At 45.9% G+C, this 17,022-nt stretch overlaps 1 protein-coding gene across 1 annotated transcript; it reads right to left on the bottom strand.

The window, feature by feature from the left end:
* Positions 1-1,541: 1,541 nt before the first annotated feature.
* On the bottom strand, positions 1,542-11,176 carry LOC138416875 (short palate, lung and nasal epithelium carcinoma-associated protein 2B-like). Its single transcript, XM_069546363.1, has 6 exons — positions 11,029-11,176; positions 9,300-9,432; positions 7,934-8,035; positions 6,812-6,964; positions 2,753-2,834; positions 1,542-1,700 (listed from the first exon to the last, which is right to left on the bottom strand). Exons 1-6 carry the CDS (start codon positions 11,174-11,176, stop codon positions 1,542-1,544), a joined length of 777 nt encoding a protein of 258 aa, XP_069402464.1.
* Positions 11,177-17,022: the final 5,846 nt, after the last annotated feature.

Below are 17,022 nucleotides of genomic sequence, written 5' to 3'. Positions count from 1 at the left end.
ATGTCCTGACCGTGTGCACGAGTATCTGAGAGGTGTCCTTTGACTGGGCTCAGTTGTCACTCCTGGGGGATGGTGGCAGCACCAACCGTCCCAGAGGAAGACGGTACAGAGATTCAGTCAAGTCCCGGAACCAATCTGGAAGGAGACCCTGGTGTGAGGCATGGACATCCCGGGACCCTTACTTGCTCCTGGGTTCACCAGACATGGCTGCAGGAGTACTTTCCCCAAACCCTGGGAGCTCTGAGGCTTGGGGAGGGACTGGCACCTGTGGTTTGGGGTCTTCTCTGGCATCTGGCACTGACCCCTCTCATCCCCTCACCCTCCCAGCCCCCTCACCTAAGCAAAATGGCCAATGTAAAAAGACTGATCAGGGCCCAGAGGAGCCAGGGCCTAGGGCTCAGTTCAGGGATCAGGATCAGGGATCAGACTGAGATGTGATCTGGTCTTTATCTGTGACCAGTGTCAGGGCTGAGTCAACTACTGGAGTCAAAGCTCAGTCTGACTGTTCCGGGCTCAGTCAGGGAGCAGAATTGAGCACAATCCGCGTGTCTGATTTAGGGTCAGGAGGTGGTCTGTGACCGAGATCAGGGCTGAGTCTGCCACTAGAGAAAGAAGAGAAGCCAAGCTTGTTTCTGCTTCTCCACAGGCCCCTGGGGGCGGGAGTCTTATCCTCTCTCAGCCCGGGGCCCTGGACCCAGCCCTCACCAGCAGGCAGGCATCCCAGCGGTTTCCTCATCTGCCCTCTTCATTTTTCATGAGGTTCACCTGAAGGAACACAATGAATAGTAGTTCTCAGGCTCTAGCACTGGAAATCAGAATACAAATCAGACAGTGACTGCCAGCCTCCAGCAGGTCAGACTTGACAGCCACGGGACCGCGCTTGTGTGTCACTCCATCTATCTGAGCCTCAGCTAGTTCATCTGTAAAATGGGTATCCTGACACTACCCATCCCCACAGGGTCATTGCAAGGATCCAGTGGGATAGTATGTAAGAAGCACAGATCGATGGCCCAACGAGCGGTGTCTGTGGCTATTTTCTAGAAGAACCGCCTCCAGGACCCTGATGCTTCACTCATCCCATTTCTGTTGCTCACAATCCCAGCAACCCCAGCCATACAAGGAAAGCTCCTGCGGGCTGGGGGGGAAACCACACCTCCTCATAAGAAGGGAAAGGGAAGGGGCGGTTTTTATCATCAATGCCTTCTGGATATTAGGCTTTTCTGCTTTTTCTTTAAATCCATTCATCAGCTAAGCCATGTTTACAATCTCCTTTCACCTGGGAGGAACCTGAGGCTCAGAGAGGCGGAGCCAGTTGACCAGGACTGCACAGTTGCTAAGTAGCAGATCCAGGGTTTGAATCCAGATCTGGCCCGTCCTCTTTCTCACATCATTCTGGGCATCAGGTTCTGCCAGTGGGACAAAGGAGGGCAGTAGAAGCTCTCAAATGCTGACAGAGACCCTCAGTCTGCAGGGACCCCTCCAACCACACTCTCTTGACTTGCTGAGGATGAAGGGTCCTCAGCTTCTCCAGGATCCCCTGATCAGACCTGCTGGTGCTGTAGGCATAGGGCGGCATACCACCCCCGGTGAGGCTGCGGAGGGAGCCTCCTCTCCACTTCCCCAGGCTGTGACTTACCGATGAGCTTCTTAACACACTCTGCATCCAGGCTTTCAAGGAGCTTGAGGAATCGTGGGCACAGCTGAGGGTCATACAGAGCCAGGGAAAGAGAGAGAGACACACGCAGAGAGAATTGGAAAGAGGGAAGGAAAGAAAGAGGTGAAGAGGTGAAGAGGTGAGGAAGGAGAGGAGAGTTGGGAGAAGGAAGAGGACTGGTTATTACCTGCTACGAGCACCCTGCTGCCACCCACAGAGATGCTCACTACTTGGGGCCTCAGAACTTCTGACCCTTAGGATTCTAGCACAGTGGAAACCTAGAAGGCCCATATCTGAGATCCAGAGGACACTAGAACCCTAAAACCCTCAGAACATTATAATCCCAGTACCTTAAGTATCTAGACTGTAAGCATCCCATATCCCTGTGCTCTTAGAAACCTTGTCCTTTGGACTCTGAAACCTCAAGGGTCAAATGGGGCCCTGGGAATCATAGAGAAGTGTTTCTCACAATTTTGTGTGCATACAACTCCTCGAGGATCTCGTTAAAAGGCAACTTAATGAGCAGCAGGTCTGGAGTGGCACGTAAGGGTCTGCATTCTAAAAAATGCCCAGGGAAGGTCAGTGCTGCTGGTCTGGCAACCATAGTTTTAGCAGGGACCCTCCAGTTCAATAAACCTCAGGGCATCCTGGAGGATTAAAAAACAACAACAACAACCCCAGATTGCAAGCCCCCTTCCAGAGTAACTAATTTAGAATCTTTGGAATTTAGGGCACATGGTACATACAGTTTTGTATATGATACATAGGAATCTGACCTATGGTATGTACAGATTTTGTATTTAAATAAATTAATAAAGTATTGAAATAAGAAAAATATTAGCTAAAAGGTCTATTGGCAGTCCATGGGTATGGCAAATGGTTCAAGTGTGGGACCCAGTGATTTCAGCTCATGTTGGGCCCCTTTTCTCCTCCCCAGGCCAGGCTGAGTGAAGTGGGGCAAAGGGAGTAGCAACTGACAACTCAAAGGGAAGTTGTCCCCTCAGAAAGAAAGGTGCCCAGAGAGTACAGCCCACCCACGGAATGACACACCTGCCCCCACCAGGTGTGGTTTTACACCCCCAGGAGTGGGTGACTCACCTCATCCTGCACTACAGAGGACACCACCCTCCTCGCAAGGTTGACTCCAATGTCCACAACATTGTTGAGCAATCCAAAGCGGCTGGAGAAGAGAGGAAATTGATAAAGGTCAGTGAAGTTGGCAGAGCGCCCAAGGAGGAGCAGTGGGAAAGAGGGTAGAATATGGTGGAGCTCCCTGAAGTCAGGCGACTTGAGCCTCTACCCAGGGGGATCATCACTTAGAACCCTATGGTTGACCAGCAGCCCACACCAGTAGCTCATGAGCATCTCATCACAATCCTGAGACCTCATCCATCCATCCATCCATCCATCCATTCTTTATCCATCCATCCATCTAGCCATCCATTCATTTATTCGTCAGTACATATTTATAGAACACTAACTATATGCTGGGAACCAAGCCTGACTTAGGACACAGTGATGAACAAAGCACAAGCAGCTTCTAATATGGTACCTAAATATTAGATTGGTTAAAATGTTCATTCAGTCTATGTTCGATACAGGATACAGGATGCTTGGGGCTGGTGCATGGGGATGATCCAGAGAGATGATATGGGGTGGGAGGTGGGAGGGGGATTCAGGATTGGGAGCTCGTATACATCCATGGGCTGGATTCATGTCAATGTATGTGAAAATCAATACAGTAAAATAAAGCAAAAATAAAATTAAAAAAAATTAAAAAGCAAAATAAATAAATAACTAAATAATAAAAAATAAAACTGTGCCAAACTAAAAAAAAAAAAAAAAAGTTCATTCAGAGCTTTCTGTAACATCTTATGGAAAAACCCAAATAAATTTTTTGGCCAACCCCGCATTAAACAAGTTTTCCTAAGGCTTGCTCCTTCCCACTATCAGCTCTCAGCATAACTTTCACCACTTCAGGGCAGCCCTCCCTGACTGCTTGCCTAAGGTAGGACTTTGTATCAGTTTGTATCACAGCACTCTGTTAAGTGTGCTGCACTGCTCAGGGATCTTTGCCATCTGACATTTCCCGAGTAAGTTCTTTATTGCTGGACTGAATGCACTCCTGTCTGCCTTCCCCTCAAGAGCATAAGCTCCATGAGAGCACGGTCCTTGCTTGCAGTCACCATAAATTCTCCAGAGCTCAGAAAGGCAGCTGCTTGGCATAGAACAGATGCTCAACGTGTTTTTGGCTGAAGGAGGACAGGAAACAAACATACAACTAAATACATAATGACAACTTATGACAAGTATTGAGAAAGGTATGAGTAGATTTTCCAAGAGAGAAGAGGAGGAACCTTGTTTTAGACTCTGAAGGATGAGATGTACAATAAGACGGAATGTGGGAAAGGTGTTCGAGACTAGGTTCCAGAGCAGCCTGTGCACAGGCCTTGAGTGGAAGGAGTTTTTCTGAGACTCAGAGCAAACGCTGGTATGTCTAGAGCAGAGTGAGCAAGGGGGAGAGCACAGTGATATGAGGGTGGATCCAGATCAGGCAGAGCCTCAGTGGCCCTGGGGAGAGCTTGAGATTCCACCCATGGCGGAGAGAAAACCCCAAAAGGATTTGGAGCAGCAGAGTGGAATGGTATTTCACAGATATGGACACAGAGACCCAGAAGGCTGGATGATTTCCCTGGGGCTATAGGCCAGGCAGTGTCTAGCAGGGCTCAGGCATTTGGGCTTATATTAGTCTTTCCAAGTGATGATAGGCTGCAGGGCCTATCTTTGGTTTGGGGGGTCCCTATGCAACCTGTGATCAGATCCCTTGTTGGGGCAGGATGGACTGACCTGTACTCATGGCTCAGCCTTGATACCTGCCAAAGCCAACCTGGCCCGTCTTCAGCTTCCAGACCACTCCTCCTCTCCCAGCCAGGACCAGAGTCAGCCTTTTTCTCTCTACCATCTTCCCTGGGCAAAACCTGCTTTTTCAACCACACAGTTTAAGATCTAGATTTTGTGGGTTACTGGAGATCAGTGATTTAAATGGAGATAATTTCTCAAGGTCTCATTTTGAGAATCTCCATTGAGTGAAAGATGATTAGGGCACAATCTGAAATTAGAACCCGCAGCATGAAAAATTCTTAAAGATATGGGAATATTAGACCACATGACCTGCCTCTTGAGAAACCTATAGGCAGGTCAGGAAGCAACAGTTAGAACTGGACATGGAACAACAGACTGGTTTCGAATAGGAAAAGGAGTACGTCAAGGCTGTATATTGTCACCCTGCTTATTTAACTTATATGCAGAGCACATCATGAGAAACGCTGGACTGGAAGAAACACAAGCTGGAATCAAAATTGCCCGGAGAAATATCAATAACCTCAGCTATGCAGCTGACACCACCCTTATGGCAGAAAGTGAGGAGGAACTAAAGAGCCTCTTGATGAAAGTGAAAGAGGAGAGAGAAAAAGTTGGCTTAAAGCTCAACATTCAGAAAATGAAGATCATGGCATCTGGTCCCATCACTTCATGGGAAATAGATGGGGAAACAGTGGAAACAGTGTCAGACTTTATTTTTTGGGGCTCCAAAATCACTGTAGATGGTGATTGAGTCCATGAAGTTAAAAGACGCTTATTCCTTGGAAGGAAATTTATGACCAACCTATACAGAGTGTTGTAAGCCAGAAAGAAAAACACCAATACAGTATACTAACACATGTATATGGAATTTAGGAAGATGGCAATGACGACCCTGTATGCAAGACAGGAAAAAAGACACAGATGTGTATAGCGGACTTTTGGACTCAGAGGGAGAGGGAGAGGGTGGGATGATTTGGGAGAATGGGAATTCTAACATGTATACTATCATGTAAGAATTGAATCACCAGTCCATGTCTGATGTAGGGTGCAGCATGCTTGGGGCTGGTGCATGGGGATGACCCAGAGAGATGTTGTGGGGAGGGAGGTGGGAGGGGGGGTCATGTTTGGGAACGCATGTAAGAATTAAAGATTTTAACATTTAAAAAATAAAAATAAATAAATAAATAAATAAAAGAAAAGCAGAGACATTACTTTGCCAACAAATGTCCATCTAGTCAATGCTATGGTTTTTCCAGTGGTCATGTATGGATGTGAGAGTTGGACTGTGAAGAAAGCTGAGTGCCAAAGAATTGATGCTTTTGCACTGTGGTGTTGGAAAAGACTCTTGAGAGTCCCTTGGACTGCAGGGAGATCCAACCAGTCCATCCTAAAGGAGATCAGTCCTGGGTGTTCATTGGAAGGACTGATGCTGAAGCTGAACCTCCAGTACTTTGGCCACCTCATGAGAAGAGTTGACTCATTGGAAAAGACCCTGATGCTGGGAAAGACTGAGGCAGGAGGAGGAGGGGACGACAGAGGATGAGATGGCTGGATGGCATCACCAATTCTATGGACATGACTTTGGGTAAACTCTGGGAGTTGGTGATGGACAGGGAGGCCTGGTGTGCTGCGATTCATGGGGTTGCAAAGAGTCGGACACCACTGATCGACTGAACTGAACTGAACTGAGCAGGGTTTATTCTTGCCTGCTCCTAACTAGAGGCAAGATGGTAAACGCAATATATTATTATTGTTATTATCATTATTTGAGGGACAGTATATAATAAGAGAAGGGTCAGTTCTGCAAGTAGATGTAACAATGCTAAATGTGCATGTAACAGAGCTTCAAAAACCATGAAGCAAAAACAAATAAAGATTAAAGGTGAAATACACAACTTCACAGTTATGGTTTGAGAGGTCAACACTCCCGTCTTGGTAATGGGAAGACTCGAGAGACAGAAAATAAGGATAGATATTACTATTACTGAATGCTTAGTATGTGCTTGGCCAAATATTCTCTGAGTATGCTATGCATTTTCTCATTTGGTCAACATAGTAGCCTATGAGTTAGGTAATGTTACCAGCCTTAGTATACAGATATGATAGCTAAAGCTTCTATAGGCTAAATTGATTACAAAGACCCAAGTGAGTGGCAAAGCTAACTTGACTCCAGAGTCTGAACTTTTTTTTTTTTTTTAACCATACTCTGCTCCCTCCCAGGTAAGGAATAGGGCTGAAATTATGGGTCCCAGCTCCTCTGGAATTCCTTGCTCTGCTGAGATGTGTTGGCCTGACCTGTGCAGCACCGTGAGTGAGATGCTTTCTGGGTTGTTGGGGCATTCTCCCACGACCACCTTGGAGGCACCAGTCTCGGTATCAGGTTCAATGCTGACAGTAGTTTGGAGGCCCACATTGAGGGCCAGGTCGACAATCTCACCCAACAGAGGCCTACAGGGAATAAGATTCACAGTGAACAGAGGTGGAGAAGTCTCTTCATGTTGCTTACACGAGTCTCTCTCTCTAGATGGCCATTGCATGGGATATCTATGGATAAAGTCAATAGTGCATAAATTTTTTATGAAATCTACATTCTTAATTAGGTATTACTTTTCTGGCCCCATGGGTTTCGCTCGTATGAAATTTTTATACAGTATCACACCGATAAATAAAGTAAAAATAATGGTTAATATTTCTTGAGCACAAACTGTGTTAAGTATTTCACAAAAGTCTTTTACTTGAATTAAGTGATTTAATCTTAACAGCAGTACTGTGAGGGGAAAAATACTATCACTATCTCAATTTTCAGAGTGAGGAAATGTTTGGAATAGAGAGATTAAGTAACTATCCCAAGATCTCATATCCAATGAATGATGAAATCGCAGTACACTTAATTTATAAAGACTCTTCTACACATCTGCATTTTCCTTTTCCTTCGTAGTTAAAAAGTAATTAAAATACTTAGGAATTATTGTTTCTAATATAACTTCTATAATTAATGAATTAATAAAATTCCTAATATAATTATACTTTCCATATAATTTCACATGCCTTTCATTACATACTGTACACTACTATATGGCCATACTGGTGACTGCTATTTAAAGAGAATCTTGAGGGAAACAATGATGCTGGAGGAAACTTTGCCTAAGAGTTGTAAATGTTCATGTCTTCTCAATTTTCAGCCATTATGATTATATAAGTTTTATGATTTTGGAAATGTATTTCATGGAGGATTTAAAAAAAGAGAGATTTGGTTCTGGGCAGTGTTTCTTAGAACATGTTAAATGTTAGGATTTAGGAGTTGCAAAGGCCTCCTTGTTTTACTGATTGGGAGACCAAGGCAGCAGATTCCAGACTGGAGACCTATTGGCCATACCTCACTGCCTCTCCCAACCCTCAGATTCCAAGGCTACTCACAGGTTCACGGTGATGTCAGCAGTGATGGGGATCTTCACGTCAGCACCGTTGTCAGAAGCTTCGAATGTGATATCCGGGACTTGGACATTCTTGATTCTCACCCTGTGTAAAAACCACAATGTACCCTTGTCACTCCTGACAGCCATTGCTTGGCTCTTCTCTATGCCAGCTTTGTGCTGAGTTTTGAGCCTCATGGACTTTGCCTGCTTTGGTCTTCATGAGAGGCCTGCTCAGAGGCTGAATTCTCTCCGTTGAATGGCATGGCAGACTGAGGATCAGACAGCTGTGATTTCCTCAAGACGCCAAGGGTGAATATGTGCCAGAGCCAGTATTTGCTTTTTTGTTTTTGTTTTTAGCTGAAGTGTAGCTGCTTTACAATGTTGTGTTAGTTTCAGGTGGACAGCAGAGTGATTCAGGTAGAGATATGTATGTTTATAGAGGTATCTTTATTTCAGATTCTTCTACCTTACAGGCTATTACAGAATATTGAGTATAGTTCCCTGTGCTATATAGTAGGTCCTTGTTGGTTGTTTACTGTATATATAGTAGTGTGTATATTTCAATGCCTGGAGTAGGAAATGGCAGCCCATTTCAGTATTCTTGCCTGCACAATCCCATGGACAGAGGAGACTGTTGTGCTATGGTCCATAGGGTTGTAAGGAGTTGGACAAGACTGAAGCAACTTAGCATATGTTAATACAAAACTCCTAATTTCTCCCCCACACTGCTTTCCCTTCTGGTAACCATAAGCTTGTTTCTTTGTCCACAGGTCTGTTTTGTATAAGACCTTTTGTATCATATTTTAGATTCCATATATGAGTGGTATCATATGGTATATGTTTTTCTTCTGCCTGACTTACTTCATTTACTATGATAACCTCTATGCCCATCCTTTTGTTGCTGCAGCAGCATTATTTCATTCTTTTTATGCAGAGACAGAATTTGAACCCAGAACTGCTGACTCCCAGATGTTATGTGTGGAGCTACCTATGTGGCGTGAATTCTAGTTTTCTCTCTCCTGAGGCCATTCAGACTTTTATACTCAGCTATATTCAGAGAAGAAATGTCTTATTCCTTAGAAAAGGGACTTTAGGCATCAGCAAACAGATAGAGGTGAGGGAGAAGAGAATCATCATCGTGACCCTGAAATCAGAGTGGGAGGGTCCAGACCCATGAGATGCTCACAGGCCCTGCAGCCCTGACTCTAATTTCCCCAAGATCTGGCAGAGCTGGCCTCAGACCGCTTCTGCTCTGCAAAAACACACAAGGTTTATTCATCTTTCTTTCTCTTATATTAAACTTACCTCCCCAAAGATATATATTCTTTTCTGGGAGCAAAGATCTCCAACATGAAGCATCAACTCACCCTGTAAGGCTGTATACTACTTGAAAAATTCTAGAAATGAGTTGTTCCAACAAATTCTCTGTTTCCTGGGTCTCCTCCACCACCTCGTGTGAACACCTGAATTCCAATTCAGTCTTCAAATTCTGAAAGATAGCTGCAAAAACAATCTCTCTTTAGTGTAGTACACAACTTAAGAAGCAGTTCCTAGGCACCAGGTACTAATGAGACTATTTTCCTAGGTTATTTCATTTCATAACTCCTTCATAAAGTAGATATTACTATCATATGTGATTTCAGATGAGGAAATAAAGGATCAAAAGATTAAGAAATGGGCCAAAGTTGCACAGCTAGGAGACCTTGTTCCTAGTATGCTGCCTTCATGCTAATATATGCTCATCATTTCAACAAAGCGATCAATCTGTTATTGAGCAGGGAATAGATATTGATTGCACATCAGATTCTAGTAGTGAAGATTAAGGAGATGCTGATACAAACTGAGCATAAAATAAGAAATGGAAAATGTAGAATCAAAGAGAAAACATGGCTCCAAATTATTAAAGTGGCAAGTAGGAGTCCTGGATAGCAGGCCTAGAAAGCAGTGATTCATTCAGGAGCATGAGGACAGACAGTCCTAACAGAGGGTCTTTCAGAGAAAAGAGGGATTTGATAGAGGAAGTGGCATGGCAGATGTAGAATGGCACAGTTGAAAAGAGTTCAGAATATACGTGTAGAAAAGAATTCAAATGAGAAACAGGAAGACAACAATGAGCTCAGAAAAAACCACACAAAAGGCTACAGGAAAAGATATGCAATCAGAGTACTCCAATTTGGCTCTGTAATAGACAATATCTACCTAATTATAACAGAGGCGGAAACTCCATCTGGTCCTATAGATAATCCAGACACTTCTGCTTCTGAGCTCAGTTTTGTCAGCACTGAAACTGGAAAGTGGGTCCCTTTGAAGTTTGCCCAAGCCCTGGCAAGGTTTGAAAGGCCGTCATATACAGAAATTAGTTTCTCCTATAAAGAATGTTTCTCAGGGTGCTGGTAATGTTTCCAGAATTTGTAAAGAAGGCCAAGTTCTTTCAAGAAATCAGAATTACAAGGTGTATGATTAACTAGAAATGTAGATAATTTAAAGCTACCTAGGCTAGGTAGAAATTCTTTTCCAGTTAGTTAATACAAAGTACTAAGAAAATTGAATAGCCCAGCAAAAGAATATGCCACACATATAAATAAAACATTTAAGTTAAACCTGTAAATGACTAAAAAAATATGAACAATATGAGTGAATTTTTCATAATTAGAAAAAAGGAAAGTGACATGAATTATAACCTTTCTTCTGTGAGATTGGCAAAAAATTCAGCTGTCCAAAACAGTGCTGTCAGGGGAGTGGAATAAAAGGTAATCTCACAGACTCTTGGAGAAAATATTAGCATAGGGTATTATTTGTCAATATCTACTGTAATTTCAAATATACATGCTTTTGAACTTTTGAAATGTCACTTTGAGGAATTTATCCTGTGAATATATTAGCAAAGTTTACCATGATATAAGATGTAAAGTGATATTCAGTTAAGTGTTGCTTGTTTCTAGAAAAATAATAAACAATGACCCAGGAACCAATTGGTCACCTCTCTTAGTAAACAACCCATAAAGAGGGCCCCTGCTATATAGCCTCTGGTAATACAGGCACAGTATTTGGCAGGAAGCTCCCAGGTGCCACTGACCATCACGATTGTTGACTCACTTTCAAGTGTACTGTCGAAGGTGTCAAGTCCTCTCTCAAGGCCAGATTGCAGCTTCCTCAGAACATCATTGCCACGAATGTCAAGAAGAGACGCTGAGGTCCCAGCAAGCAGGCCGCACAAGAGAACAAGTTTCCAAAGCTGAAACATCTTGTCCTGACACCTGGACAGTCATGGGAGGATCAGGAGTGAGAATTAGCCACGGGGAAACGGTATCTTTGATGAGCACCTATCACACTGACACTCAGCAGTCCTTGACAATAGACGTGGTTATCTCCTCTGTTTCAGATGGGCAGCCCAGGTCAGGAAGTTAGAGCAACTTGCCCAGAGATAAACAACTAGTGAAAGAAGGAGATACTATTTGAAAAGTCATGCCTGACTCCAGGTGAGAGCTCTTTACCACATGCCGGCTTCTCTGCCTGGAACATTTGTCTCTTCTTTTCATTTTCACCTGAGTCACTTCCTACTGACTTCAAATTCAGTAAGATATCATGTCCTCTAGGAAGATCACTCTAGACTCTCCCCAGAGTCTAGGTTAGGGGGCCCCACTCCACCATCTTGCTGCGTTCATTGTATGACCAAAGTCCTGGGTACCAGTTAGGGAAGACTTGGCTGCCTTTCCCGTCAGGCTGTGCACCCCTTAGAGGAGGGATTGTGACGTATCTCACGATTGAATTCATTACACATAGTAAAAACCCTGCTCCTCGCTCACTACAACAAAATAAAGTTTGCTGAATAAAAGTATGAGCAAATAAATGGGCACCACATCATGAGCCTGCTTTGCTTGTCAGTTTGGCACTTGTCCTAATTGAATCTATTTCTTAATTTGCTCTAATCAAGATAGAAATGAACTGAATTAGACCAATCCCTCTGCCTCAAGCCCCACAGCCTTCTGAAGGCCTTAGGTGGGGTGACATTAGGTGGAAAGCCTGCCAGTCATGGGTTTGGAGGAAAATACTTACGAAGTCCTTGCTCACCTGCACAGCCTCCGGAATTCCGCTGGGTGCTGATGGCCCTTATATCTTCCAGATGGTGATGGGCAGGGAGGCTGCCCCCGGAAACAAGCCTTGTGTCCAGAGCCATCCAAGGAGACTCCAATGAAAATAACCCCTGTCCAGAGTGAATGCAGAGAGACTTCCGAAGCAAAGGTCACGCAGGATGATTGAAATGGAATGGGTGGATATGGAGAGGACTTTGTGCCAAGACTAAGAGCAGGTTCTTGTGCTGCCAAGACAGTGGCCATTGCAAGTGGGGGCTGGGATAAAGACCGAGAATGGATGAAGTGGAGAATGTTCTGGTAGAAGGACTCATGGTGATCATCCAGCTAAATTCCATCAGAATTTGGAAACGCAGGCTCAGAGGGAAATTATGATACTATTCGATCAGTACTTGGAACTCAGCTTGAGGTCTTCCAGAAAGACGGGGACAGATATGGGGCTAGAATTTGTGGCCCACAAAGGCAGGGTCAGTGACCAGTGAGGTCATTCTTTCCAAACCTTCTCTTATGTCTGAGTGCTCGCCATAAAATCCCTCACAGTAGAGCTGGCCCTAGGGCAAATGTTTTCAATTTTTCAGGACCACCCTCTTCCCTGTCTACCTACATCATTTAGCCAGTAGAGTTACTTCTGTGAGTGAACAAAATCTGCCTCTATAGGTACCCTCATGTATGCAAATTCCTATGCACACATGCCACTAACCCCTCTACTATCAATGCAGCGGCCAGAGGTTGAAGCATTCAGCTTCAAAACAGCAGCCCCATCAAGGCCTTGTGGTACTGTTCACTGCCACCCCAAACTCATCTACCTCTCCTTCCATAGCCCTGCTAAATTCCTTCTGTTCCAGAAAGATGTCAGCCCTTTTGCTGCCTTTGACCTCCACACAGACTGTTCCCTTTACCCAGAACTTGCCTGCCAAGTTGTCCCTGGCTCTCGACATCACCTTGCAACCTCTGTGCCGGCTCTCCTGAGGTGGTCCCTCCCCATCTTCCCCGAGCTCAGCTTCTTGCTGGCCTCTGTCACAGCAGATCATTTTCATTTGACTTTTCCCCTTCTTCTCTGTCCTCAGGAAGCTGCTACCACCCTTTCCTCTAGGGCTTTCCTCTCATGTGGGTCCCAAGACCCTGACCTGGCTCTAGAATGCTCCAAGCATCTCTGTGGCATCTGACAAGGCCATCCACTCCCTGATAAGGTGGTGAGGGTCCCATCCTTAGAGATGCTTGGGAATTTGACCAGATGACTGCTAACATCCTGTGTGACTTGATGTGACTGTGAGCCATAATTCAAAATTTCCTTGGTCTCTCATTTGAAGATCATTGTGGCACATTTGTATGACTCTTGCTCCCAGGTTTCTTTCCTCCCTGAGTCTGGCTGCCCCATAGGGATATGGTTCCCTCAGGCTTCCGGCCTCTTTCCTTTCTCACCGGCCTGTCCTCCCAAGACCCACATCCACCTGGCCATGGCCTCCTGGGGTCACAAAGCCAGCTTTTTTTTGTCCTCTGGGGGCAGCAGTGAGTGGCATTCATCAGCCATGATGATCAGCTCCCAGTAGGGGCAGGTGAGTGCCAGGGCCTGGGCTTGGCACTGCAGGTCCACTTTCCCAACTGGTGCTCAGGACAGCTCTGTGAGGAGGTTCAGAAAGCCCCACTTTCTGGTTGAGGAAACAGAGGTTTAGGGAAAAGAGGTGACTGGCCCAGTTCTCACAAGGCCAGGGCCCAATGTTTGGGTCCCCAGGGAAGGACATTTCACTCAGATCACCTTGAGGCCAGCTGGTGGGGCAAGAGAGTCGTTGGGCTTGAATACCCTGTTTATTCTTTGACCTCTGCTGTTTGAGTTGGTTGTAATGCCTGGTGCATTAGGCCCCTGTCTACCCGTAACAAGTGGTCCGGGAAGTGCAAATGCATGCCCACTTGGCATTAGGTTGGGAGCACCCACTAGTCACCCAGGGTTGTCTCCTCCATTTGCCCACCTGCATTTCAGTAGAAACTTGGAACACTGTCCTGGACATGATATCAGCCAGGAGAATGTAGGGGTATGTCCAGCGGTTTCAGGAGTTAGCCTTCCTCACCCTGACTCTGTTCCCACCATCAAAGCATAGGGCAGGTGCCCAAGACTTAGCCTGGATCATGGAGAACCTTGTCCACCAGAGCCTTGGGCCTGTCAGCAGATCACCCTCCCAGACTGTCTGTGCCCAGTTCTGCAAATATCTGTGGCCCCTCTTCCCCTGGTTGTGGGCACAGAGCTGAGGGCTGTGCAGAAACCCTGTGCAGAGAATTGTCCCTACTCAGGACACAGCCCAGGGGACTGAGTGCGATATAGTGAGCTTAGACCTGGTGTTGGCCCCAGGCTTCAGCTGGTAAAATAGGTATTCAAGCTGTGTTTGGATCCTAGTGGCAAATGGAAATTAAAATGGTATTGAGGTGCTGGTGATCATACCCCGGCTCTAGAGCTGGGCCATGTGTGTTTGAATCCCCTCCTCCTGTTACTGGCTGTGCAGCCTGGACAAGGAGCTTCATCTCCCTGAGCCTCAGGTCCCCTGTGTGTGAAATGGGACTAAAGATGGGATTCTGCTCCAGGTGTGTAGTGAGGATGTGGTGGGATAATGTGTATGAAGGGCTGAGCATGAAGTAGGTCCCTGATATGCAGTGACACCAATGATGAAATGATGATGTCAGTTGTTTCTATTGTCAGGCCATTTCACTCCCCTCTACCTCAGGTCTCCCATCTATATGTGGTCCCACCCCAGAGGGCTATGGAGAAGACTGAGAAGATAAAGGACTCAACATGCTGAATGCTTAAGCAATGGCTACTGCATTTCTTACTTTTGTATGTAGTAAAGACTGAATGAGATAAAATGGTCTCAGGCACCCAGTATACCAGTGTCCACAAATTCTGGCTCCCTTGGGTGATGGTGTATAGACGGCCCGTGACAGGTGTGCTCCTTGTGTGCTTCCTCATAAGCCTGTTTCCCTTCTAGGGCTGAGTTAGCGAAGACAGTACCATGCTCTCAAATATGATCTGATTGAATGTAGGGATTTGATAGAGCTTTCTGGTAAGAAGCTGTCTCAGGCAGCTCCTGATCTTGGAGGGTTCAGGAGCTGATTAGTGATGTCTGCCACAAGTTCAGGAGGGAGGAGCGGAGGCACTCTGTGTGTGCCACTGTGGGACCTGGTCATATCCAAGAGCCCTGTAGCCAGTGATGGGCACACCAACACCACACATTCATGGACAGTGGGACTCTGGGACCTGCCTGGTGCTGGGAGAAGGTAATGGAGACCCTTATTTAGATTCCAGTCTTGGCCAGTAAATAACCTGCTTTGTGACTCTGAGTAACATGTTCATTTTCTCCCAAGGTCTCTATTGCCTCTAACTACAAAATGAACAGAGGTCCCCTGCAGATGGCTGACTCCTCAGGGCTCTGAGAGGTGGTCAGCAACATCTAAGGGATACTTGCTACATTCCCATCTGCTGGGCCACCCCACACTCTTGCTTTGAGCATGAATTCCATCAGCTCCTTAGGCACAGTGATAACCACCCCCTCTCTGAAGCCATAAGGGCCAAAACCACAGGCTTCATGCCCAGGCCCTGACAAAGAGCAGATTTTCAATAAATATGTTTTAGAGCTTGCATAAGCAATTTTAATGCTGATTAATTAAAATGTACTCATCCAGTAATCCATGTGTTTTATTTGTAACAGTACAATAAGCTTGCTCTTAGGTCATCCTTGGGTGTACATCCCAGAAGTTTTCCTTGTTGGTGGTGTGACAGCAGGTAAATGTCATAACCTCTCTGAGCCCTGTTTTGTTTACTTTCAACCATGAAAATGAGCACTAGAATATCCTCTACCTTAGAAGAGCTGCTGGGGGCACTAAATGAGGAAATGTCAGTAGAGAGCCCAACCCAGCCCTGGCTGAGGAAGGTGCTCCGTGAATAATAGAGGTCATCATAATTACTATTACTGCAATACATAGTAGTGAGTGGTGACCTAAGGCAGCATTCAGGAGCACTGGAAAATAGGGAGGGAGACAAGGGGCCGTGTGTGCAGTTTTTGAAAGTATGAGGAGGCTGTAAGCAAATCAGAGTGCTGCCACTTACTAGCCTCATGATCTTTCCCTCTTCCAGACTCAGTTTACTCACCTGTAAATAGGGCAAATGGGTGTACCTACATCACTGAACTGGTCTGAAGGGTACACAGTTAGCATGTTTATATCTGGACACGAGGTCCCTAAAGATTAGCTTTCTTCCTCGTCCACTGGACAGGGAGCCCCGCTAGGCAGGGATCTCATCTGTTTTGTTCCCTGACGTGTCCCCTGTGTCATAACAATGCCTTGTGATCGTAGCCGATGAACACATGCTCCCTGACGTGTTGTTGTCACTGTTACTGTAACACACAGATCGGGGACCCTGCCCCTGGGTGACCCTGAGGGAGAGCATGTTGCTGTGTTTCCAAGTACTTTCTGTGCACGTCTGCCTCTCCCCAGACACGGGGCGCTTCTGCTGCATTAGAACCCCCCTCCCTTCTCTCTGGCCACAGGTATGTGTAGTGGCTAAGGGTGTGGGCGGGGCTGGCCCGAGGTTTCTCCCCTACGTACGTTGCTCCAGCTGGTGGGAATGTAGCAAGTAGCCCCCAGACATTCCTGACCATCTCTCAGAACACCAAGGAGTCAACTGTGTAGCAGGAAGCCTCTATTCATTTTGTAGTTAGAGGAAATGGAGACCCTGGAGAAAATGAACATCTTCCTCAGAGTCACAAAACAGGTTATAAACTGAGCCAAGCCTGGAACCCAGATCAGGGTCTCTCCTCCACCCCACAGCACCAGGCAGGTCCCAGAGTCCCAACCTCTGTGAATATGTGGTGTTCATGCCCCCATCACCGCCTGGAGGGGCCACTAGAGATGACCTGGTCCTGATCTGGCAAACATGCAATTGTTCCACTCTCCCCTCCTGAACTTGGGGGCAGACATCACTAATCAATCCAGCCCTCCAAGCCCAGGAGTGCCT

Source organism: Ovis canadensis, chromosome 13 (assembly GCF_042477335.2).
Source record: "Ovis canadensis isolate MfBH-ARS-UI-01 breed Bighorn chromosome 13, ARS-UI_OviCan_v2, whole genome shotgun sequence".
Lineage (NCBI taxonomy): Eukaryota > Metazoa > Chordata > Mammalia > Artiodactyla > Bovidae > Ovis > Ovis canadensis.
Note: the sequence above shows the minus strand (reverse complement) of the source record. Positions and strands in the feature narration are given on the sequence as shown.